The sequence below is a fragment of the Marmota marmota genome, unplaced genomic scaffold (assembly GCF_001458135.2).
Source record: "Marmota marmota marmota unplaced genomic scaffold, marMar, whole genome shotgun sequence".
Taxonomy (NCBI): Eukaryota; Metazoa; Chordata; class Mammalia; order Rodentia; family Sciuridae; genus Marmota; species Marmota marmota.
Window position 1 is genome coordinate 4,632,473 of NW_026000294.1, and position 25,419 is coordinate 4,657,891.

The following is a 25,419-nucleotide window of genomic DNA, read 5'->3' on the forward strand; positions in this document are numbered from 1 at the left end:
AGGTTTCTTGAATCAAAATTTTAAAACTATTAATTCCATCCAAAGCATTCCTTACACATTATACATTTGGAGAAACAGACTGAGAAGGTGAAGTTACCAGCAGACCTAAGATTAGAACACAAGTGTTCTACTGGGCACTGTGTTACATGCCTGTAATCCCAGTAATTTGGTAGGCTGAGGCAGGAGGTTCCCAAATTCAAAGCCAGCCTCAGCAACTTAGGGAGGCCCTAAGCAACTTAGCAAGAGTCTCATAAAAATTAAAACAAAACAAAAAGGGCTGCAGATGTGGCTTAGTAGTTAAGCACACCTGGGTTCAATACCCAGTACCTTACAAAAGAATCCAAGTGTTCTAATGCCCAACCCTGTGTTCTTTTTTATCATCTCATACTATATAAGTTGTCCTGTGGTATAGCTCCTGAAAGTGACATTGAAGATGCACTGTCAGGATCAAGATTATCTCTGGAGTTAGCCATAAATATGTATGTATATGTAAGAGCATCTTAAGGCATATGTAGGTATGTGTATATGATTAATAATTATTGTACCTTTTGCTGACCAATTCTGCATGTTGAACAAGAGGATCTGACAGCTGTACATTAGCATGAGTCATCTGGGACACTCAAATTATGCTGCCTTTCTTGTTGCTTTCTGAGTCTCAATTCCTTGTTGTTTAAAGTGAGGATTATAGCAATCCTGTCCCCATAGCTTAATAGTGAGGACTGCCTAAATTAATGACTACATTGCCCACAGGAGTGTTCCCTAAATATGATCGTCATTCCCTGCCCTTGTTTCCTTTTCCTTACCAGGCAAAGCCTTGGCCCACTTGACCACGTGCACAAGCTGTCTCTCGCCCAGTTCATTGAGGCTGGAGAGCAAGGCTGCAAAGGAGTCAGGTTGGTTGTTGTCATGTCCAGCACACACCACACCTGGCTCAATGGCTTCTAGGACATTGAGAAAGATGGGCTGGCACTCATAACCTTCAATGTGTGATACTGTCATCTTCTGGGCTGGTTCCTCAGTGGGGCTGCCGGCACTAGAAGTGTCTCCTTCCTCCTGTAGTTTTAGATTGCCAAGTTTCTTCAGCTTACGGGCTATTAAAAAGGAAAAGAAACTTAAATTTATCATCAGTGACCAAAAGCACACAGCAGAGCTACCCTGTTCGGTAAATTGCCTGAGCTAAGAAAATAAAGATGTTCATACTCCCTGGTCACAGACTCTAAACTCCTTAATAACAGGTTATCATTCAACATTGGTGGAATAGATGATTTGTCATCCTATATTCCTGCTAAACCCAAACTTTCTTACCTTTATTTCTCCCCTGATCCTCCTGCCAGGCCACCTAATATACCCTTGCAATTGGTTCTGCCTGAATACAGCCTTAATTATTCATACTTGGAATTTTGCATTAATTCATTTATGAATATTTGTGGTGCATTCATTCATTCAATTACTCATTAATTAATTCAACAGACATACACTATTAGACCTTTTTTTCTGAGTGAAGAAAAGGATAGGTACTGGTGCAATCTGATGGAAAATAAATAAATGCCCACAAACAGTTCCAGAAAATGTCACACTTGTAAATGCTACAATAGAAGCACAATAATATCACTTAATTTGGGGGGTTAGGAAATGCTTTACATGAAAGGGGGCATCTTACCTAGCCCTTGAAGAGTGATGAGAATTACACTATGCAGAGACATAACTATAGAACAATATGGATGGTGTGCATATTTCATATTGAGAAGAGTGGCTATTTATAAGATTGAACACAAATATGAGGGTTGATTTTTAAAGGTGCATGCATATATTATTAAAAGTTTATGCTTTATCTTATAGGTAATATATAAATAATGAACACTGTAAATTAAGACAGTGATGTAAATGTGTCTACGTCTAGGATGTCTAGCAAATTGCCAGGGAAACAGCTCTCTTGAAGGATGATGAAACTTTCTCTTTGGGTGTCTAGTATAGCCTCTTGGAATTTAGTTTGCTTCCACACATACATTTCTATAGTTAAAGCTCTATGAAGATGGAAAAGTTTCTAGGCACTTATGTCACTATGGATTATCAGAGAATAGACGTACAATAATTGAGAATTTAAGTATCAAATGGGAATGAAGTTAAAAAAAATGGCCTACATGGTCCATTACATTCTCAGACTACAAAATTCTATCATAACAATTTGGGTGCAATGAACAGGAATTTTCTAGTGTACTATTTCTCACTGAACACTGTAACGAGCCTCAGATGTTGTCAGAATTATACCCATAGTTGAACATGCTCTATAATACACATAGTGATTTTCTTCTTTACCAAAGGGTATGGGAAAATATGAAGAGCTGAAATCCTTAACTGCATCAGAGAAATGATGGAATGTCTCTGCCTTTACCATCTGTCTGTAAACTGGGAACCATACTAGGAGACAGCCATTAGAAAGGATAATAGAAATAACATTCTTTTAACAAACCACAATAATCCAAAACTCTAACTTTAAGAACCATCTTCACCACATGCACACACATACACATACACAGAGCTAGAGGTCCTTTGGCATTCCAATGTTTACTTTGTGCTATTTTGCCTAGCATTTTTATTGACATGACTATAAATAATTGAAAAGGTCATAACTCTGAAGTCTAGCATAGACAGATGCACCAGAGTGGATCATAAACCACTTTTTCTCTAATCCTTTTTAAATAGTAATAAATTAAAATGGTATAAAACTAAGACAAGTTTGATTTCTCAATTTAAATTGATAAATACAAGAAAACCTACTGCTCATCTATTTCTGCCTCCTGCAGAAAGAGACATATATCTGGAACTGACTTTAAACTCTAATTGGAAAAATAAGTCCTGCAATGCAAACCCCAATCATAGTGTTGCTCAGTAAATCAATGCAAGAATGGATCACATGTCTGTACTGACAATGTGGGAAGAGGACAATGATGGGGTTGGTAACACAAGAGGAGCTCAGAGAAGAACTCAGAGAAAAATAAGAAGAAAGCCTGGGAAACCAATCCTGAGTGCAAGATGACCTTGTTCAACAATCATTTCTGCAGGGCTTGGGCACAGCCAGTAATGAGATATGAGTACCCACTGCCAACTCCTACTTCCCACCAAGGGCAATGGCTGGAAGGTATGGTCTGGGCCAAGTCAATCTTCTTCTAGAGCTAGAGGCCTAGCCTCCACAATATCTCATTGTCTGGTGAATCCATTGTTAACATGAGTTCTCAAACACAGATCCACACAGTGGTGATGCCTTTAGGATCTTTTCCCTCGTGCAATTTTTACAAGCAGACCCCACCCTCCCCATCACTGGTACTTTCTGTCCTTGAGCTTAGTAGTTGCAAGACCATGTGATTCCCCTTCTTGTGTTTCAATTTATGGATATCTTAAACCATTTAATTCCACAGCAGTCTTGGTAGGGGGTCAGGGATATTTTTTATTCCTGGTTTGCAAATGTGTAAACTGAGGTAAACACAGCTGTCAAGAAGGAGAATTCAATAATCTAAATCTGCCCTGATGACTTCAAAGTACACATTCTTTTATTATGTCAGGCCTATGCCTCAAAGCTTAACTTTAAGCCTAAAAGAAGAATTGAAGAGTGTTGCTGGGGTTGTAACTTCCTTGCCACTCATCTTTACCCTTGACTCCAAACTTCAGTAATTAGTATCACATCCAGAAGGGAAGAAACAGGAAGCAATGAAAATACTCCAGTCACCTGCCTAAATGAAACCATATTTGGAATATTATAGTGCCTTAAGAGTCACAGCATGACAAAACAGGAAGGGACCAATAGAAATCATATTATCCAGAGGTCACAGATTGAAATACCCTCAGGTTCCTCACAGGTAATACAGTGGGTGGGTACTTTTGTGTGCACATATGTGTAGGAGAATGGTTGGCACTATAGTGAATTGGAATGAGTGTCATACTATTGTCCTACCACTGGAAAGGTATTCTAAAATTAAATTAAGTCCTTAGGTGCCATTTGGGGACTCAGATATTAGTCCAACCTTTCAAGTCAGAGATGGGGAGGCTGAACATAGAGAGGGTGAGGTGACCTAGTGGCAGAGCTGGGATTAGAACCAGGGCTCTTATTCCTAATTTAACATGATCCATATTCCATTCTATCTTTGATAAACTCATTCCTGCACTATCTCAGTATGTGCCTTTTTGAGCTCCTAGAATTGCACTGCCTAATATAGTAGCCACTAGCCATGTGTGGCTATTTAAATTTAAATTAACTAAAATTAAAGAGAATTGAAAATGTCATCCCTCAGTCTCCCTGGATGTATTTCCAGTGTTCAAAAGAAACAGGTAGCTAGATGCTGCTAAATTGCACAACACAGATACAGAACATTTCCATCATCTCAAAAGTTTTATTGAATAGTGCTGTGAATATAGACTGCTCTCTGGGGCAGCTGTTCCATCTGCCATATTCTACTAAAGCTATTGATAAAGAAGAAAAGGATCCAAATGAATTCTATACAGATGAATCCATGAGCTTTTTCAAAAGGTGGAGGGACCCACAGAGCATGGCACTGGCGTGATCAGTGCGATATAATCTGTCACCTCGACTCTCTCACCACTGACTCAGTTCTCAGTGGGGTGATGACTTGTGGACTGAAGCAAACTCATTACAATCAAGATCAATATGTACAGAGACTGTGGGGAGAAGCCATCAAGATGAAATAATTCCCCTTTCTTTACATAATGCAAATGAAAACTTGTCTGTCATTTCGCATTCTCTTCCACTAGACCTATAAGGCATATGCATGAGGAAGAGAGGCCACATTCCCGCTTGCATCCAGGACCCGGATAATGTGTTGTTCCTATAGCCACAGTGGCCCAAGCCGCACCAGGTGTTCTGGCCTCTCAGCCTAAAGAGGGTGACTGTACTGAACATAATTGAAATCAGATTCCATTCATTCTGCCGGGGGATCCTCTGTTCTCTCTCCATAGCAGAGGCCAGCATGTTGCTAAATGACTTGGAATGCTGGACAATGAGGCTTGCTAGTCTCAGCTGTTACTCAATGCCCAAGGCCTTGTTTTCTTCCATGAAGGCTGCCCCCACACCCCACCCTTCCCCTGCACCTGAGCCCCAGAGTCAAATCTAACTCTTCCATGTGAGGTACAGGCCAGACAGCCACTGTGTCAAGGCAGAGACTCATTGACTTCCTTAAACTGAGCGATGAAGCCAAAACAAAGGGGTCAATAAAACTGGATAGTACTAATGGTGATTTTCTCTATTATTTCCCTGTCTTTTAGGTCAAGTGGTGACAAGAAAGGACCTTGGCAAAGTTCTTCCTTATCCATATCTGGGCTTGGAGCATCCTGCCTGATATAACTGGATCTTGGGGAGGTCGCTTTCCAGTCCTGGGGCACCAGACTTCTATAGGGGCTGTCTCTAAAGTACCAGAGAAAGATTTTTTGAATCAGATTCCATGGTACATTCCCAAGAGGAAGCAGATGTGATTAATTTGTAGCTTCTCTACCCTCTGTGGCCCATAGGCACTGTTTCAGCCTCATTCCCTGCCACCCCAAGATATATGCCTTTTTGCCCATGGGTACAGAAGAGGTGAAGGTAAGGTGACATTTCCAAAGTCTTTCCAAAGTTGAAATCCCTCTGCCTAAGGCCAAGAATGTTCTTATCCATATCTCATCATGGAATTTGTAATATAAATGAACCACATTCTTGGGGGCTGGCTTTTCAGATGGCCCCCAAGATCATAAGACCCTAAAGCGTACACATCTCCTTGCAATTATGCAATTGAGAGGTAATCTATATGTTATTGTGCAAGAACTGGGAAGATGTAATTGAAGTCCTAATTCAGTTGGGATTTTAAGGGCGGTCATCTTCGATGGACCTGACCTAATCAAATAAAGCCTTAAAAAGTACTAGACTTTTCCTAGAAGGACACTCACCCAGTAAGAAAGATTAATCTGAACTAAATTGATTCTTTCAACTGAGAATCCAGCCATGCCATGCTAGACCTCGTAGAGAACCATAAGCCGATTAATGCTGAAGCTACTAAATTCGTGGTGATATGTTATGCAGCAACAGAAAATGAATACACTTTCCTTACATAGATAATACAGGACAAAAGAGTAGGCTTTGGAATCAGGCAACAATCCTGGGTTCGAATCCCAGGTCTGCCAATTACTAATGTAATAGCTCTGAGGCTTTTGTTCAGCTTCTGAAAGATGCAGTTTCTTCATTTGTAAAATGCAGGTGTTGCCACCTATTTCTTAGTCCACTTATGAGAACAAAGCCAAAGAATGCCTGGTACATAAGAATCTCTGTTCCGAAAGACTAAGGGTGAATGGACAGCTTGTAGGTGACCTAGATCACCCATGGGAAAGGGAAGTGAGCAGGATTGACAGATACCAGATATAGCAGGGGAGGGAAGGGTAACAGTATGAAATGAAAAACAGTAGCTGAGTTTCTTCAACTCTTGAATTCCTCCAAAACTAACTTCAGACCTTAAATGTAATTTGAAATGCTAAATGAACATAAAGCATGCTTGCTGCAAGGCTGAAAATTCTCTGTGAAACCATACCAGGCTCACTTATATGAACACATGCAAACACGTGTGTGTGCAAAGTGCTTATATATTATAATGCTTAAATATAAGGGTCATGAACTCAAATACCTTCACAAGTCAGGTAGATAGATAAGTGAGTTAAAAAGTCTGTCAAATGTAAATAGGAAGGTCTGGTGACAGTGATGGTGATTGAAGCCCTGACTAGAGGGAGCCTATGTCAATTTTCTAAACAAACACTGTTCTGGACAAACAAAATTCTGCAGGTGAATTTTGCCTGGAGGAAAGGCAGTTTTTGGCCTCTGGCTTAAATCATGCCAGCCATCTTTCTATCTACTAGGATTAGAGTCACGGGATCTCACTATATGAGTTTTAGATTGGAAAGTCAGAGGATACTAAATCAGGAGCCAAGGGAACTCCAAAGAAACTTTAGTAATGTTCCTGATCCTCTCTAGCCTTAGTTTCCTTACAAATGTAGGAAGGGTAGTAGTTAAGAACAATGATCCTAGATTCAGACTGCCTCAGTTGTAACACTGGCTCTGCCACTGACCACCCTTGTGACTCTGAGCAAATCTCAATATCTCTGAACCTCAGTTAGCTTATTTGTAAAATGGGGATAATGTCAGTACATGATTCATAAGGTTTTTCAAGGAATATGGGCACTATGATGATATCTGAAATTAGAAAGCAGATTCTATATCACCAAAAGGACTTTCCAAGGCTGAAGCATGGTAAAAAATGTACTAAATTCCAGGAGACAGAATGCACTGATGACATTAAAGTTTTAAAATTCTATTTGCAATAAAGAGCTTATTATTGTTTGGTGGTGGTATCAGAGTGTTCTGTGGATGTGCAACCTTGAACAAATCACTTGATTTCTTATACACCTCAGTTTTCTCACCTATGTAATGGTGACAATCTGACCTGACTAGTGCATAGGGCTATTTTTTAGGAGAAAATGAGATAAGCCCAGTGAAAGTGCTCTGAATCCTGTGAGAGTATATGCCAATGGGAAGCTATGATTTTTTCTAAGATACATTTCTAAGAATGTATCTCCAGCTAGAGGACATTCTGAAAAACTCTCCAGTGTTCAAACTATGAGAAATATGGCCTCATGTCTTGGTTATCTGGCACCAAGCCAGAGACTGAGGGCCAAACTGACAGGTTTCAGAATCCTAATATAAAAACAGGATCGAACTCACAGGATTACTGTGCCTTTCGGAAAGAAATATGTGCACAATGCTTAGCACTGAGGAAATTCTAATCAATGATGGCTGTCACTATTGCTGGCTACTGAGTCCCAATTATGCCACTTTAATGCCATTTATCCCAGAAAGTTGAATTTGTTTCTGAAAAAGCTAACTGAAAAAACAGAGTTTACACACCAGGATCAATGTCTAATGGAAGAGAAAATCAGGGTTAGAGGGATTCCCCAGACATCAAATCAGGTATAGTAGCAGACCCTGAAGGATCCTACAAGTTCCTGTAAGCGCTCCTGAGAGAAGGCAAAGTGGGCCTGAGCAAGTGGCTCTACATATCCCATGTTCTTTGAAACCAGAGAAACAGGACTTTTTTTCTGTACCTACATTTGGGGTCTCCATGTCAGATTTTGTTTGAAGAAAAGATTCCATTTCCAAAGAGTTTGAATGTCCCAGATCTTGTCTAACCCATCCTGCTCCCTCAAAATCAAACATTATTTTTTAGATAAAGAGACCAAGGCCAAAGATATGTCCTGATCAAGGCCACACAGCTAGATTCTGGCAGAGAAAAAGTTAGAACCAGGTGTCCTAACTTCTAGGGTGGTATTTTGTTTTTCCTCTGGTTAAGTAGCATGTTATTGGAGAGAAGGGTCAATGGTGGTAGTTGGAGTAGGGTGGGGAAGAACTAGGACGGGGACAAAAGGCAGGGGACTGAGCCAGTCCTTGGCAGGCATGGAGTCAGAGATTAGCAGGGAGTGCATCCAAGTGGGATTAATAAGTATATGCCAAATTCCCTCTGGCAAGAAGACTCCTTAGCCTTTTCCCCACACCCTCATTCTCCTCCCAGTCCCAATTCTGGGTCAGAAGAATAGCCAGAGGAAAGAATATCAAATTTTATCTTTCAAGGTTTATGTTGGACTATTTAGTCTAATGGTTTTTAGTTCATGGAGGAGTAAACGTAATTAATGATAGAATGATATGCAATGCTGCACATCCTTGCCAAAGCACAGGATCTGGCAGAAACTATTTCCAAGTCTCCTCTCTCTGATTACTGAGCCAGAAGAAAGGGGTTCACTGTCCAGATGCCATCCCGAGTGAGGAGCACAAGGTCATTACCAAAACCCTGCCCATGTGAAATTGCAGAGCCTGGAAATGCTTTTGCATACCAGGCTTTTCCACTGGAAAAAGTAACTACATGAATTTAGAGCATACATGCTTTTACAATTACATTTAAACTGACATTAAAAACAAATGCGAAACAGCCCATGCTGAACAGGTCAGCATGACCTGGAAAGCAAACGAGAGGGAAAAGAAAAAAAAAGAAAAAAGAGAAAGAAAAAATGTCCCAATGTTAACAGCATTAATTCTGTCAGTGTGTTGTAAATAAGAAAATACCATTGGTGTATTAATGGTTTTATTAAAGGAAAATTTCACTAGCAGAAATATGCAACATTCAAACAAATAGAAAGCAGTTAAAAAATAAAGCACATTAGCCTTTCAATCCACATTAGGGAACTTCTTTTTGGCCAGGGGATTAAAATTATGCCCTGAAGAGGGGGTAACACCCCTCCTGAAGTTCTTCCTTGGCTTTGTTCCAGAATGTTGCTGAGTCAGGGGGAAGTGTGTGTGTGTGTGTGTGTAGACTGGAGAAGGAAGGGTATGGGAAGGGCAGGCACTTGACAAGGAAGGGAGAGTATTTCTGCCTCTCATATTTGTCTGCCTCTGGCATCACAAGACTCCATCTCCACCAGAAGGGAACTGGTTTCAATATGGAGGCCCTGGGACAGAGAAAGAGCAAGATATTACAAATTCCAAGTACCTCTTCTTTTATCTCAATATAATGTTTGAGACTGTCTTGGAAGGTCTCATATGTTATGGAGAGGCAAGCATGGGAGTAATGGAGATTGTGAGAGTGCTAAGGCCAGAATATAGAGGGAAATTCAGATCCACTTTCCAACACAGTCCTAATTTTAAGAGGGAACAAGAGAAGTAGGTACTGCTTCTCAGACATTGCCGTCTACCTCCTTGAGAGGTTCAAGTGTGTGAACTCCTGTAAAGACTCCAACTCCTAAGCTTCTAAGTGTCAGGTAAAGGGTTGCCTTGACTTTAGTAAGATGGAAAAAACTGTCTGACTCCAGTCTTCTCTTGATTTTAAGGGAGAAGCTGTCTGGAATCCTCTCCAGAAGCAGAAATTTGGTCCTTGTATACTGAACATTTGTGGATTAACTACTACCTTTAGCTCACTGATGGGGCCTGAGGCTAAGAGCTAGGTTCTTGGCAGAAGTCTGGAAGAATACATGTGAAGGGAAAACCCTACAAATTGCCTGAGAAACCAGCAAAGATGACCACAGGAGCCTCAGTGATAGACACAATGCTTTCTTGCCCAAGGTAGCACCTTAAGTCACATCAGCAATGTTTCTTCCAGCAGCACACTGTGAAAAGCAAGTGAACAAGACTGTGTCCACCTGAGGCAGTGTCTGGCTGCCATCATCATTGCATGTGACGAAGAACAGTCCAAAAACATGCTGCAAATGCCACACTACTTTACAGGAAGCCCCAATCATAATATGCAAAACTATATGAATGATACTTGCTACTGTTTCTACAGCTAGTCCTCACAACATCCCTGTGAGGTAGGAAAACAACATCAGTCCCATTTGGGGGAGTCGTCAACAAAGAGAGTAGCTTCCAGCCCCAATGCCAGAGTCTGTACTGAAGACTCCAACTCCTAAGCTCCTAAGCTTCAGACTCCAGACTTTTCCAGGATATCCACTAGAGCCCTCCAGAGCCCTCATTTTGAATGAGACAGGACCGCCTTTCTTCAGTGTTGGGCCGTTCTGAGATGCTTGCAATTGCCAACTCGGAATTTTTCTAATATGAAAGAGAGATACTGTTGAGTGTAGCAGCTTAAAGATGAACTTGCACCAAATAGGCTCCATAATTAGTTGTGTAAATCAGGTACTCTGACACTGGAGGCAGCATGAAAAGTTAGGGTGAGAGGGTGATTGTCATTTTGGAATGGGGTCTTTCATTTCTTTTCCTACCTACTTGTAAAATAGAGGTGAGATGGGAAAATGGAAAATTGTTTACCTATAGATTTTATCTTCTTTTCTTCATTAGTGTCCAATGGAAAAAATATTATATATGTTTGTGTGTGTGTGTGTGTGTGTGGATGTGGATGTGTACTTCTCTGCACATAATGGGCAAGGACTTATTTTGGGAGTGGGGAAGGGAAGAGAGGTATAATTAAACAGTTTCATTATAGCCACTCAGAGACCAACACAGATTCCTTATTGGTGGTCTTCTGAATTTCTTGCAGCAGCCAAATAATCTCACAATACCTTCAGCATTCTTAGCCTAGAAATGGAAATGTTTCAAATTAATGTCTGTCTGCCTAATATCTCACTAATCAAAGTTTCTGTATTTTATTTTCCGTCCTGGGGAGGAGTCCTCAGTTTCTTTTGGTGTTACTGTGACCAAAATGACACTTCACTGTGCAGGCTTGAACCGGTGACCTTACATTTTGGTCAAGATCCATATTTTCACTGGTATGGTTGCACACGCCTATAATTCCAATGGCAGGAGGCTGCAATGGGAGGATTGTAAGTTCAAAGCCAGTCTTAGCAATGAAGCAAGGCCCTAAGCAACTCAGTGAGATCCTGTCTCTAAATAAAATTTTAAAATGCTGGGGATGTCAGCCCAAGTTTTCTATTGGTGCTTCATGTTTACATTGTTTCAACTGCTGATTACCAGAAGGCTAAAATTTCCTCAATGATTCTCACTTCAGCCACAGAAGCATTCATCCAATAGGGTATTGGGGAAAAGAAAACATTTATATGTCTGGGTTAAGAGATTTAAAATAGTTTAGCACAGGTTAACTCGTATAAGAAGAACAAAATTTGATTCCAACAGAGATGAATTAGGGTAGTGATACCATTTTCAGTTAACTTCCTAGATATCTGTTGTCTCACAGATATTACCAATAAAGATAATCTGAAGTTTCTATTGATTTCTGAGTGTCCCTTTACTTTCCCCCTTAGTTGTACCTCTAAGGAACATGATCTCCAAAGATGTCCAAAAGTCTCCAAAAAAACATCTTTCTCTGGTAAACTGTCTTTGAATGAGTTAAGCACAAGGAGAAAATACTTTAAACTTTTTGTGATCTTAAGGACTAAATCCTACAATCTATAACAAGAGCTGGCACTCATTAAAGGAAAAATAGAACATTTTCAAACAACTAGTTATGTTATCAGCAAGAAAAATAAAACAAACAAAAAACAACCAAAAAAAAAAAAAACACAAACAAATAACAAACAAATAAACAAACAAAAAACTACCTTTTTTTCCTGAATTGTTATATTTGGAAAATACTTGCCTTTGTATGTGTGTGTACATGTCCTATTGTGTGCTATGTAATCTTTAGTTTTCTGACTACAAGCTTTGAAAATATTGCATATGACATCATTTTACTCTCTCAAGACCAACTGAGGGATTTTTGAGTACTCACAGCTACAGTAAACAACAATAAAATCTCTACTGCTATTGCACTTTTAAAAAATCAAAGATTTTAAGTAGAAATTTTATAAGCAAATACTCATTTGAGTATTAGATATGGGGCATCAGTAATTTTGATGATTAGAAAAAAAAATTACCTCTAACCATAGTTCTCTAAAAGCAAATGCTCAGAGACAGAGTATAATATATATATATATATATATATATATATATATATATATATACACACATATATATATATATACACTGTCCCAGATAATTTGTTTTGGTGGAATGAAGAGATACAGTTTCTCCATATAGAAGTTTCTTTGAGAACCACAATTAGATATATATCTCGCCCCCCCACCAAAGTGTCACCAAATATGTATATGGCCAGCTGAAGGTGGCAATATATACTGTGTAATCAAGGGTTGTTTCAAGAGTTATTCAGAGTTCAAAGAACCAAGAAGAAGAACCAAAAGACATACTGTAAGAGCATAGAAAGAAAAGATTTTGCAGTTGCGCTCAAGAATATGAGAATACAAGGAAAATTGTGTATCTCATCCAAAACAAGAGTCAGGGTACAATAGTATTTATTGTATGCCTAATATGTACCATTTTAATGCATTTATAATAATTCTTTAGGAAAGATTTTATTATTCCTACAGTACAACTGAGGAAACTGATGCTCAGAAACATCTGAGGATTTGCCCAAGGTCATGAAGACAGTTAAGTGGCAGAGTCAGGACTACAAACAAGGTTTGCCTTTATCTGAGTCAATCATGTTATTTTCACTACACCACAAGATCTTGTTTTAAAAACAAGAAAGAACCCCAGAGGTATGAGTGCTCAGTCATACATTGTGCATGTTGATGCCAAAATTCATAGGGCAATTTACCCCTCTCTGCCTGCCTTAGTTATATAGAGCTGTCAGACACACTCAAGTATCTGAGAATTATGTGTAGGAAGCAGCAATTCTTAGAATTGACTTACTGCTTCTATCTCCAGCCTGAAAACCTTTAGGGCTCTAGTCTAGAGAGTTAAAGGAGAAGGGAACTCCTAGTAACTGAGTTTCACATTGCTAATACTTTCTGACACTTTGTTGCCTAACAGGAGGTATAGGGTATTTGATCATTGGATGGTTTCTAGGCCTCCTACTTTAGTGATGAAATTATGTAGTAGCACCATGTTGGGGTTCTGGGTAGATGTGGGGATGCTAATCTGACTGCGTACAATAGAACTGGTAAAGTCTAGAACAGAACGTTCAGATAACCAAAATATTTAGTGATCACTTTGTGTGATGCTGAAACATTGTATTTATTAGAAATAATTTATCTAGCACACTTTTGGGTCAGGATTATGTACCTGCAACCATTACATGACTTGGGAAATAGCTACACTTTGGCTTTTGCATCTTATCCTTTGTGTATGACATCAATGCTACAGGCCTGACATGGTATACATTAGTAGATTTAGTAGCCACTGATGCATATTACTTAGATATGCTGAGTATGGTCTGCTCTTGATCATTAACACATTCTTGACTGTGTCTCCTGGTGAGCAATGACATCTGTAAAATAGATGAACTAAGCTAGGCATACTGTCTGCCTAAGCACAGAGTCCTTATCTGTATGTATGTTTTCTAAAATATAAAATGTAGTCTAGCGAACAGTGTTTTGGTATGATATTAACAGATGTTATTTGAAAAAAGGGTTCTCTGGTTGAATTAATTTTAAGAATCCTGAGTTATCAAGCTCGTCAGGTAACTTTACTGCAGTGCACATCAGGGCCTGTTATATGCTAATATACAATATAAATCTTCCCAAGAAGACCATAATATATGTTTACTTCCGACTTATTTGGTCAAGGAAATAATTTTTCATAAGGTATGCCATGGAAAGTTTTCTTAGAACCTATACGAAGAACTGTAGGCCTAGACAAAGGCAATTTGGGGGGGCGGTAATGCAGTATTGCCCCTTATACAAGCCTTGGTTTAGACAAGTTATTCCTCATGTATATGGTCAGTCCTTGTAGGTATCATCCGAAGCACAAACTACTAGAACCAGGTACCAATCCAACGTGTTTAACAAAATTTGATGCTAGATATTTCTCTCTACATAGTCTAATGACTCCATTTGTAAAACTTAAGCCCACACTAGAATAGGATTCATGCTGCCATCAATTCCTTTAAAAAATCACACATACAAATAAGCAATATGTCAAGTGGCCATGCCTGTCTTATGGTCATAAATCTGCAACTGCCTGAAGTGAACCCTCTAGGCATAATAATCAAGTTCATTTTCAATGTGATTACAGCATTCCTTCCCCATTTCCCCATCTCTTGCCAAATTAAACTACTGGATGTTCCTCAGTTCCTCAATGCATTTTATCATGACTCTGTGCCTTTATTCAAACTCTGCTCTTATTCTTTAATGTCCTTTCCCTTCTCTCTCACTAAACTTATTCCTAATAATTTCCTACTTATCCTTTACAGCCAAGGTGTATTGATTATCATTGTCTCCCTTTATTTAACTTTTCAAAGCAAGGATCATGTTCTATTCAAGTTTTACTTCCTTCAAAAGCCTAGCACAGTGTCTGGTACATAGTTGGTACTCAATAAATACTTTTTAAATTAATGCATATGAGTGGATAGAAAGGTGAAAACACTAGTTTTTTGTCTGGTTGGAAGGATGGTGGATAGATGGATGAATAAATGATGTGAAGAACCATGCCATAAATGGTATTTCATCATTGGAATCACTCTCTTGCATCCAGGAAACATGATCTGGAAGTAGCAATTCTGGATTTCTCTTGCACAGGGAGAATGGGGAGACAGCTTCCATCAGGACTGTCTTCAACACTGGAAACCAAGGATATTCATACCGTCCATGATGAAATCAGACCATTTCCAGGGGGTCCCTGGGCCATCCTCCCAAACAGAGAATTCATAAAGATTGTTAAAACCTGCAGATATATTTGATTCTTAGATGAAGAATTCAGTCTCCTAGTAGGAAAGAGACTTCTCAACCTTTGAAGGACATGCTGCACACCTCAGAATCTCACATGCTCTGGGGATCCATGTTCCCTCTTCTCTTCTGGAGTTTGGTTGCCACCTGAAATTTGTGAAAGGCCTACAACCTTTCATGGTCCAGGAGAAGGTATAAACAGATGTCAATGCTATTTACTAAAAGCTGACAATTCAAGAGTTGCAAAACACAAAAAGAAATAATGTTTCAAAAAGAAAGAGGGGTGAAAGTGGGATAGAAGGAAGGGTGAGATGAGAAAATGACAGGAAGGGCAATTATTTTTTTTCTCATTCCATCTTGGAGACTGAGAGTGTATCCTTGGGAAGTACAGAGAAAAGTGAGAGATGGCTGGGTATTTATTCTAAATATGGACTATGAAAAGCCACAGTTAATTCACTGGAGGGAAGGTCTGTATCTGGACAGTTATATTTATAAGTGTTTTCTTAAGTGAAAAGTAGATAAGGGATTTAAATTTTTGAAGCAATTAATAATATGTGGTTTTCAAAAAGTAGCAAGGAATGAACCAGGTATAAAGAAAGGCCTGTAGTGGATGGGCATTGAGAGCCTGCAGGTATTCTTTAAGAGAATCATCCTAATAATACAACCAGCCACAGTATCCTTTCAGAAATAAGAAATAACTGCTAAGAGACAAAGCAAGGACAGGCATGTAGGCTTAGAAGCAAAAGGAACAAAGCATCTATGAATTCAAAGCTCCCATCACCAGTAAATGGAACACTATAGAGAAAGCCAGATTAGATGTCTTGAGACCTTGAGTCCAAGCAGCCATCAGCTGCAGTGCCAGCTTCTCTAAGATACAGAGACAGCCCTTCTACCCTCCACTCCCTCAATAATCTATCCATCCAGTCTACATTTAGACACATAATGTTTCTGATGTAGTTGTGAACAGGGATAGCTCAAATTACTATTCAAGTCAATGCACTCATACTTCTGGGAACAGTGGAAAGACAATCCAAGAAGTAGCTGGCTGGTAAATTTAAAATCCTTCCTGTATGGATTTAGACAGAAAATCCAAAATTACTAGCACCAGAAATGTCCTCAATGAAACCCACTATTCCAATTTTATAATGAGCCTCAGAAGAGAGAAGGGACTCATTCTTAGTTGACACTTTGGAAAATACATCATTTTGATTTGACTGAAATTATATGAATTCTTCAAAGTAATCAAAATGTCTATGCTAAACCAAAATCTTATGAATATAAAAGTCTATTGTTATTCACAAGGGCCACTCTGTATTGATGCTTTTCTTTTCTCCGTTGTTTGAGTACAGGTGTGGTGTGGGCTGAATTTGTAGTTTAACAGTAAATTGGGGGGGGGGCGGAAATTAAGGGAGGAAGGCAGGGGATATGTTCAGCAAAATGCAAAATTTTGTTATTTCAAACGGTGGTTTAAAAAGGCAAACAGTTGGATTTTTACTGACATGGTACTTGAGCATAGCATATAATTTTCTTAATTACTAAAATAAGCTTCCAAACAGGATCCTGATAGTACTTTTTTTAGTTTTAGGTGATCAAGAGTGCTTTCTGGTGATTCTCTGCCTGTAGAGCTATTACATGTTAGAGGGCATGCCAAATCACTCAGGATAAAAGTCACTTAGAAGTGCTATGAACAGCCTTCCCAGCTAAATTACTAGTGACTTAACTGTCATAATAACCCTCACATTTGTCTAGCACTTTGTCATTTATCGATAATGTTCACATTCACGTCATCTCTACTCACTGTAACAGTGAGGATGGCATCTCTAAATTACGGATGAGGACATTGAGGCTCAGAGGGGGCACACAGTAAATAATGGAGCTGGTCTTTTAACCTAGGTTTGTTTGACTCCAAAGGCAAGGCCATTTACACATCAAATATCCTCATAGCATGTGGGTGTTGAATGAAGTTTGCCAGTCTTAAGTTCTAATGCCTAGCATTATGCTTTACACAAAACAGACAACTAAGTAAATATCATGGGAATGGAACTGAAATGGAATCCAGCCACAGCACTTCTCAGTTTGTCTTCATGTGTTGACCACACCCATTCAAATTTGAGCACTCTACCCAACAAACCAATCTGAAAACTTACTGTACCACTCTCCAATAAAATAATTTACCAACTTATATATGACTGCTTTAGAGTATAGTGAAATTATATGTTATACACAGGCTCTTTTTCAAAATGGTTCACTGAAATCAAGCCACAAAGACTCTCTTACGATGGAGGATATTGGCTAAGATGTAGTGTTATGTCTTAAGATTTGAGCCTGCATGTATGAGGACTTTTGACCTGAATCAGCATAGGTTTGCAATTCCTATCAGTAGATGGCAAGCCACAGGTCTCTCTACCTGGAAGTCCATATGTCTTAGACATAATTCTCAGAAAGCCACATAATTGAGGGTTGAGTGTATCAGAATCTTTGCCCCGGGCTTGCAACATTCATATGAAAAAAAAAAAAATTCTTTTTCTGATTCCTTGGTCACCTTTCCTGGCTTTCCCTCTGCACTCAGCACCCTAGTCCTGCGTCTTCCTCCCCACTGCATATCACAAATTCAGGGTTTCATTGGCAAACACCAAGCAAACAAAAAGAAGGTTGGTTTAATATTTGAATTTCATCTGATGTGGCTGCCTAGAAAGCCATTCGCAGGGCATCTGCCTGTCATGGCTGGGAGTACTAGATGTTACTTAAGAAGCTTCTGCTTAAACTGCCTGAGATGGAGCCTGGGTCAATTTGTTTGAGATACTTTTGTCGGCTTAAAGAATACTACTGGTTGTGGGGAGGGAAGGATATAGTTATCTAAATGAAGAACTACACATGGCCCTGCTCCAGAGGTAGAAAACAAGTTGGTGTTTAAAAATGTGCACATTGGCAGACAAGGCATTGAGCAACTCACCGAAAGCCAGAGAAGGACAATTGTTCTAAATTAGCCTTGTGAGGGAAGGAGGGAAGGCTGGAATCCAGGCACTTGAGTTTTCCAAGCTGATAATGAATAATCAGGTATGAGGCTGTACTTTTGGGCACTCAGAAATAAGCTTGCCTTTCTTTGAGCTACATTTCTAAATCAAAGTAGACTAATGAGCTTGCTTTTCTTAAGAAAGATGCATCTTTTGAAGAACAGCAGGCAGCAGGGAGGACCCTGGCATTGGGCAGATGTAAACATGAAGAAATGGAGAATTTGGAGAGGGAAAAGTGTCATTTAAGTGGTGTTGAGCCATTCTGGAATAGTGACAGTGCTCATGGTAGACACAGGCTCAGGGGACAGAGAGCCTATGCTAGAGGGTCACGCTCAAAAGAGCTGTATCTTCCTTCTCTCAAGCTATTGCACTACAGAAAAATATTTTTGGAAATGATCGATAGATTTATAAATAAAAGGAAATGATTAAAAGGCTATGATAGGAAATTGGCTCATTTGACAGCCTAGTCACACGCTCCAAAGGGAAACAGCTTCTCATTCCAGGTGGCTGGCTCTGTAACATAGGCAGCAGCAATTAGCTGAGGGATATTCCTGGGTGTTCAAGGCCAGTATGTGCCTGGGTCATCCTGCACCTGTGACTATTCTGGATTCCTTAGTTCCCTTGTCCTTACTACCATTGAACAGCATCAGGCTAGTACCCTTATGTCCCCTGGGAACTCTGCCCAGTCAGGTCCATCTTCACTCATCTACTGTTGGCCCCTGATCACTGCTTCACACCTCCTTCTTCTATGCTGAATTCCAGAGTAGGGAGTGGAGTGGTTAAAGGTAAAGTAGGCACTAGCTGGCTGATGGCCACATTGGATATGAAAAGGTTAGCCTGCATCTAGAACATGGCTATTCCTCTTGGAAGCATCAAAGAAGAAAGTCTAATTTAGAAAGAGAACTAGAGAGTGAAGGAGGGACAGGGTGGGAGAAGGAAAACAGAAAGAGGACAAAAAGAATCATACCTCCCAGAGTCATCCCTGCTTCATAGCATTTCCGGAGACGACAAGATGGACAATTTTTCCTTCGAAATTTATCAATGGTGCAATCATTTCTGCTGGCACACAGGTATTTCTGTTTTCCTGGGAGAACAAATACAAGAATAGCATATATGTTAAGGAAATACACCAAGTATTTTCTAGATAAAAATGGCATGGAAATATATACTACCTAAGAAGAGAAGTGAACAATGGTCCCAAACAATCTGATCACACAGAATTTAACAACTAAAAATAGGCAGGTTTAATTTGGTGCTATACTATTTGGTTTTCATAGGTATTTTTTTGTGGAGTGAAATAATACAGGACCTGTTGATACTTCCATTATTAGTACTACCCAATGGTTTTTAAAATAAGATTCTCAATCTTTAATAAAAAGCCAGGAATGCCCAAAAGGAAATGATCATTTGTTTACCATGGTTCAACTAACATTTCTTCCTACTGACACCTGTAATCATTCATGGAATCATAAGACACTTATAATTTGTAACGCCAGTACAGGTAAAACTTGCATAAAATAGAACTCCATGGGATTCCTGTTTTTAAATTGTTCATGTTCATATTCCCAATCTTGCACATTATAAAAATATAACAGATCAAGTCCACTCTTTGTGTAGTGAATCACAGCAAGCAAAAGGAAGTCCTCTGAAGTCAACAGAAGAACAGAACAAGGATCCTTACTTTCTATATTATCTAGAGGAGAAAGAGAGTCTCAGAGATACTTGAGATAATAGTTACTCAAAGATTTGGTAGTTCACTCAAAAACATCTACTTTGTTCAATACTTAGTTTCTTTGCCTCCAGTACAAGCCTGGCATATAGTAGACATTTGACATTGGACTGAATATCCCTGTGCATCTCTCTTTCTGTGCATTCAATAGTTATCAGTAGAGATAAACAAAAATACATCTTTGGCTACTTTGAAACCTGCAGAACTTCCCAGTTCCAAAGCACTAAGCCTGTGCATCCCTTTACAACACCCTTTCTTTGAGGAAGAAAAGTTAATTTTTCCTCATATTTTTTGCTGTGCTTTGGTTTACTGAATAGAATGGAATTTTAAAGAAGCTTCTTTTGGTAAAGAAGTAGCATTTGTGGCAGTAAAAAGGAAGAAAAACTAAAGAGTGATTGTTACTTGATAGTAGGAAAGGAAAACATAGCCAAACATAAATTTAGGTACAGCTCATCTTTCTTTTCCCTTCACTAAGCCTAAAGTGTGCAGATAAGGTGCTGAAATATATCTATTAGAGTAGGTTATTTTATGTATCAGATTTAGTAGTAACCAGATCAGCAAAATAGTGCTTTTAAGGGCCATTTGTGAGAACCTGAAGATAGCATTATAATAATAAAGAATTCTTTCTCCTTTTGAAAAATAATTTTTTTTCTTGTTTCTTTCTTTTCCTTCTTCTTTCCCCCCTCCCTCTGTCAAAAATATATCCTCAGCTACTCTGAAACATGAAAAATTCTTCTATTCCCCAGGCCACAGAGCTTAAAGGTACCGTTAAAAATCACACCCATACAACCGTTTCATTCCAAGAATGAGTTTTGAGGAAATGACTTGCTGAAGAAGCACATGAATCAGAGGTCCCTGAAAGAAGAAATTTTTGCTACATTGGGCACATAGCATAAACTATGTCTATGTGAGGAGTTTTGCCTATGTTAATAAAATAAATAATCTCAGCAGCACTTTGGGGTAAATATTATTATTACTTTATTTAGTAGGTGAGGAAACTAAGACCTCTAAGTCAGTACTCTTTCCCCTGTGTTTCTACTATTTCTATTTTATTTTTCTCATTTTCTTCATTTCCTAACCTCATTTTCTCAAGAACATGTTTTTATTGCTAAAGCAATATTAGTTACTTTACAAATAATATTGTGAGAAAATTATTGTACATATCTGTGCACATTTCTTTAGTAAATTTCCTAAATATAAATTCTTATATAAGGTGAATTGCCAAGTCAAAGTATGCAAAGTTTAAGGTTCATAGTAAATTTTCTGATATTCTCTTTTTATGTTTGCAATCAGTGCATTATATTTATACATAGTGGACTGAAATGGATCAGGGAGAGGGAGGACAGGAGGAAAAGGGGAAGTGCTGGAGAATGAAATGGAGCAAATTATGTTATATGCATTCATAAATTTATCAAACAAGACAGTACTCTAACTGTTGTACCAAGGGATTTTATTTGTATAAACAGAATATATAATTTGCTAATAGCATTTTTTTCCTGCTGAAAACTGAGGACTACAATATGTTCACAGAAAGGATGAGTGCCATTCAATCTTTGGGTGTCAGCTCCTAGAAAGCAGGCCCTGTATCCAATTCCAGTAGTTTCAATTCCAGTGCTGTGGTGTGCTTGAAGTGGGACACTTTCACAGTACTGGTGCTGCTATGTTCCTCCAAAGTAGCTCATCACAATGATTACTGAAAGAAGTTCAAGTTAGGAGAACTTGACTTCTTTGAGAAATTTCTTCTTCCAAAAGAAAATTCTGGTTCCTGTACTGCAGTTTTCAAGGAGCATGGAATAACACTTCAAGAGGAGTTTTAGATTCCACTTCTGAAAGAAGATCACCCAACCTTAGGAATGAAGCAGGTTCCAGTTGGAAAAAACGAATCTGGGTTTGTTCAATTAGAAACTCAGACCATTTTTTACCTGTGGATCATACTTTTTCCAAGGATGCCTCTTGACTTGAAACAAGGTGACCTAAAATATAGACATTATTTTTGATTTACCCAGGAATAAGTGCAATGCCCAGTACAACCAAACAAATTGCATATTAATTTCACATTCACAGAGTATTTATACATGCCAGGCATGGTATTTGGTGCTGAAGTAACAGAAGAAAACATTTGCTGGATAAAAATATTCAACCCAGATTAGAACAATGGGTGAGAAGTCACAAGATCTAGATCTTTAATCATCCTTATCATTAACTCACCAAATGGCCTTGGACAAGTACTTTTCCCTCTCTGTTCCCCACTGATAATATGAAATTGGTTGAACTGGAAAATTATTAAGATATATGCTAGGTCAGGAGTCTTGAAGGATGACTGAATTTCATCTATAATATATTTGCAGTCTTTCACCTGAAGGGCTTGAGTACTACATGTAAGCAAGAAATTATTCAAAATAATGGTCTCTTCTCTCTTCAATCTGTACTTTTAGGATAATAACTGACTGTAACATTGTAGCTCACATATAGAGTCATCTGGTCTCTACTCTTTGTTTTCTTAAGTGCTTCAAGGTGCTATAAAGAGGCACTGACATTGCAAGCCATATGCAATGATACACATAAACAACATATTTTGGGGCTGGGGATGTGGCTCAAGCAGTAGCGTGCTTGCCTGGCATGCACAGGGTGCAGGGTTCGATCCTCAGCACCACATAAAAATAAAACAAAGATGTTGTGTCCACCTAAAAAAAAACTAAAAAAATAAATATTAAAAAAAACACAAAAAAACATATTTTGCACAAATGTTTATTCATGCATATGCAAATGCACACCTGTGTGAATGTGAATATACACATATGCAAACTGTGTTCCTGAAATATATGTGAATACATACATATATGTTTGATATGTAACCGTATATAACACATTAAAACATACAGATGCACACATGTTACATATTCCTTTTGAAGCATAATAATGAATCTAATTTTTGAAATGACATTTAATAGTGACAAAGTGGTTGAGGATTTCAAAGGTAGTTATGAAAGGTATCTGTTATCTGGAAGTTCTGAAAATTAGACCCTAACTCAAGTGCATTGTTGGGATAGGAGACAGACAAGGGATGAGGCTGACAACTACTCAAGGTTCCTTTCAACCCACTTCTCCTATTGAATAATCACTTCACCAATGATGGCAGAACCAATGTAAAATCCCTGAGTTTCTATTACTTCCTACCTATTATTTATATATTTTCTATATATTTGGTTGAAGCTTTCAGGGTTCTTAATAATAACAAGAATTCTTCCCATTTGATTTATTTCCAAAGCTTACTACTAATCTAGTAAAAAGTAAGCATTGTAGGATGATTATACATCCTGTTCTGTGATAAAGAAGAATCATTAAGATGAAATTGACTAGGACATCCAGTATTATATTGACTAGAAGTAGTGAGCGTGAGCATCTTTGTCTCATTGATGATCTTAATGATGTAAACTATGGGCTTGTCATATATGACCTTTATTTTGGATTGAAGATCATTGCTCCCATACCTAACTTGTTGAGAGTTTTCTCATGAAAAAAAAAAATGTTGAGTCTTGTCACGTGATTTTTTTGGCCTTTACTGAGATGATCATTCTGTTGATGTGATGTGTTATGTTTACTGACTTGCATATGTTGAACCATCCTTGCATCCAAGGAACAAATTCCACTTAGTCATGGTTAATGACTCTTTTAATGTGCTGTTGAATTTGGTTTGCTAGCATTTTGTTAAGAATTTTTTTTTCAGGGGCTAGGGTTTTGGCTCATTGGTAGAGCACATGCCTGGCATGTGTGAAGCACTATGTTCAATTCTCAGCACTGTATATAAATAAATGAATAAAAGAAAGCTCCATCAACATATTTAAAAATATTTTTTAAAAAGAATTTTCTTCATCTATGTTCATCAGGGATATTCTCTAGCCTGACATTATATCCTTGATTTGATCCAAATCACAATCCACAAAATTATGAACCCAAAAGATTAGAAAGAATTTTAAACACTATTGGGCACACCACACCCATACTTTTACATCAGACTTGAATCCCTGTTATGGGTTTAGATATGAAGAATCCCCCAAAACTCATGTGTGAGATAATAAAAGATGTTCAGACTTGAAATGATGGTGGATTAACTGGGTGGTAACTGTAGGTAATTAGAGTGTGGCTGGAGGAGGAGGATCATTGGGGACTTGCCTTTGGGGTATATGTATTTTGCCCTTGTTGAGCAGAACTCTCTCTTCTCCACTTCTTGGTACCATTTCATGAGCTTCTTTCCTCCTCCACACTCTTCTGCTATGATGTTCTCCCTCACCTCAGGCACTGAGAATAGTCATCATCTATTGACTGAGACCTCTAAACCATGAGCCCTCAAATAAACTTTTCCTCCTTAAAATTGTTCATGTGTTTTGGTCACAGAAGTGAAAAAGTTGACTAAAACAATCCCCTTCTGTAGCATCCTTACATAATGCCTGCCCCTAATTTATTGAATTATATTTCAACCTACTATAACTGTGGACTCTTACGACTCTTCCTTCTAGGAAGCTAATTATATGCATCCTTGTAACTCTAACTCATTGGGCCTAATTAGAAACAAAGAATCTCTGAGTTGTAAAAAAAAAAAAAACCTTACAAGCTTTATAGTAAAATGCCCCAATGTTATGCTTAATTCCTCCATTATGAAATGGACACAAAGTATTGCAAGATACCAAACCACAACAAGTTGGTGGTAGAGCCAGCATAAACCTTGAAATGGCATTCAATAGAGACATGTGGTGGACGAACACATTCTAAACACAATGCAATCTGAATGTAGCAGGCATCTATGTTCTTTGTCTAGGAAGTTAATGGACCTCATTTCTATTCAGGTGACAAAGAATTTTGCAAGTGGGATCTTGGTCTGCTCCAAGGTAGTTCTAAAAGGTCCTATCTGACATGATATAGTCCAGGTGACTGAAAAATTAATGCACAGAACACAAACTCCTATCCAGCTGACAGTCTACAAATATTAAACTCAACTCTTTGACACTGTTGCCTTTCAACAACACAATTATATATATTCATCCTATACTCAAGATCTCTCAAAAAGTCACTATGAAATGTCTGGCAAATATCAAAGTAGGTAAGGCCACAATATAGAGCTGCAAACAGACCACCCTTTGAAATGCTTTGTAACTGTCTTATTAGAACAACTCAAACCCTTAAAATACTGTAAATGGTCACATAATGGGTTGACATGAAAAATTCTGCTTGTCATCTGGCTCTGAAATTCTTGACTTCCTCATGATGTTCTGCCTCTTTCTTCATGGTCCTAGTCTCTCAACATATTCCTTAAGCATAATGCAAAGCTCCAGCAGAAACTGAGATCATGTGACAGACATCTATTAGGTATTTCATCTCTGTAGGCTCCCAATTTCTATTATTTTCATTATCCCCCATGGTGAGCCCATGTAGTATGATTTGAGGTCAGCATCTAATCAGGCTTTATATATA

At 38.5% G+C, this 25,419-nt stretch overlaps 1 protein-coding gene across 1 annotated transcript in view; it reads right to left on the reverse strand.

The window, feature by feature from the left end:
- Ar (androgen receptor) overlaps window positions 1-25,419 on the reverse strand; it is a 166,764-nt gene that overhangs the window by 17,115 nt on the left and 124,230 nt on the right. The window contains exons 3-4 of the mRNA XM_015501590.2: window positions 19,189-19,305; window positions 804-1,091 (exon numbers count right to left, since the gene is read on the reverse strand). Coding sequence (XP_015357076.2) covers window positions 804-1,091; window positions 19,189-19,305 — 405 coding nt within the window. The remainder of the gene's footprint in view (window positions 1-803; window positions 1,092-19,188; window positions 19,306-25,419) is intronic.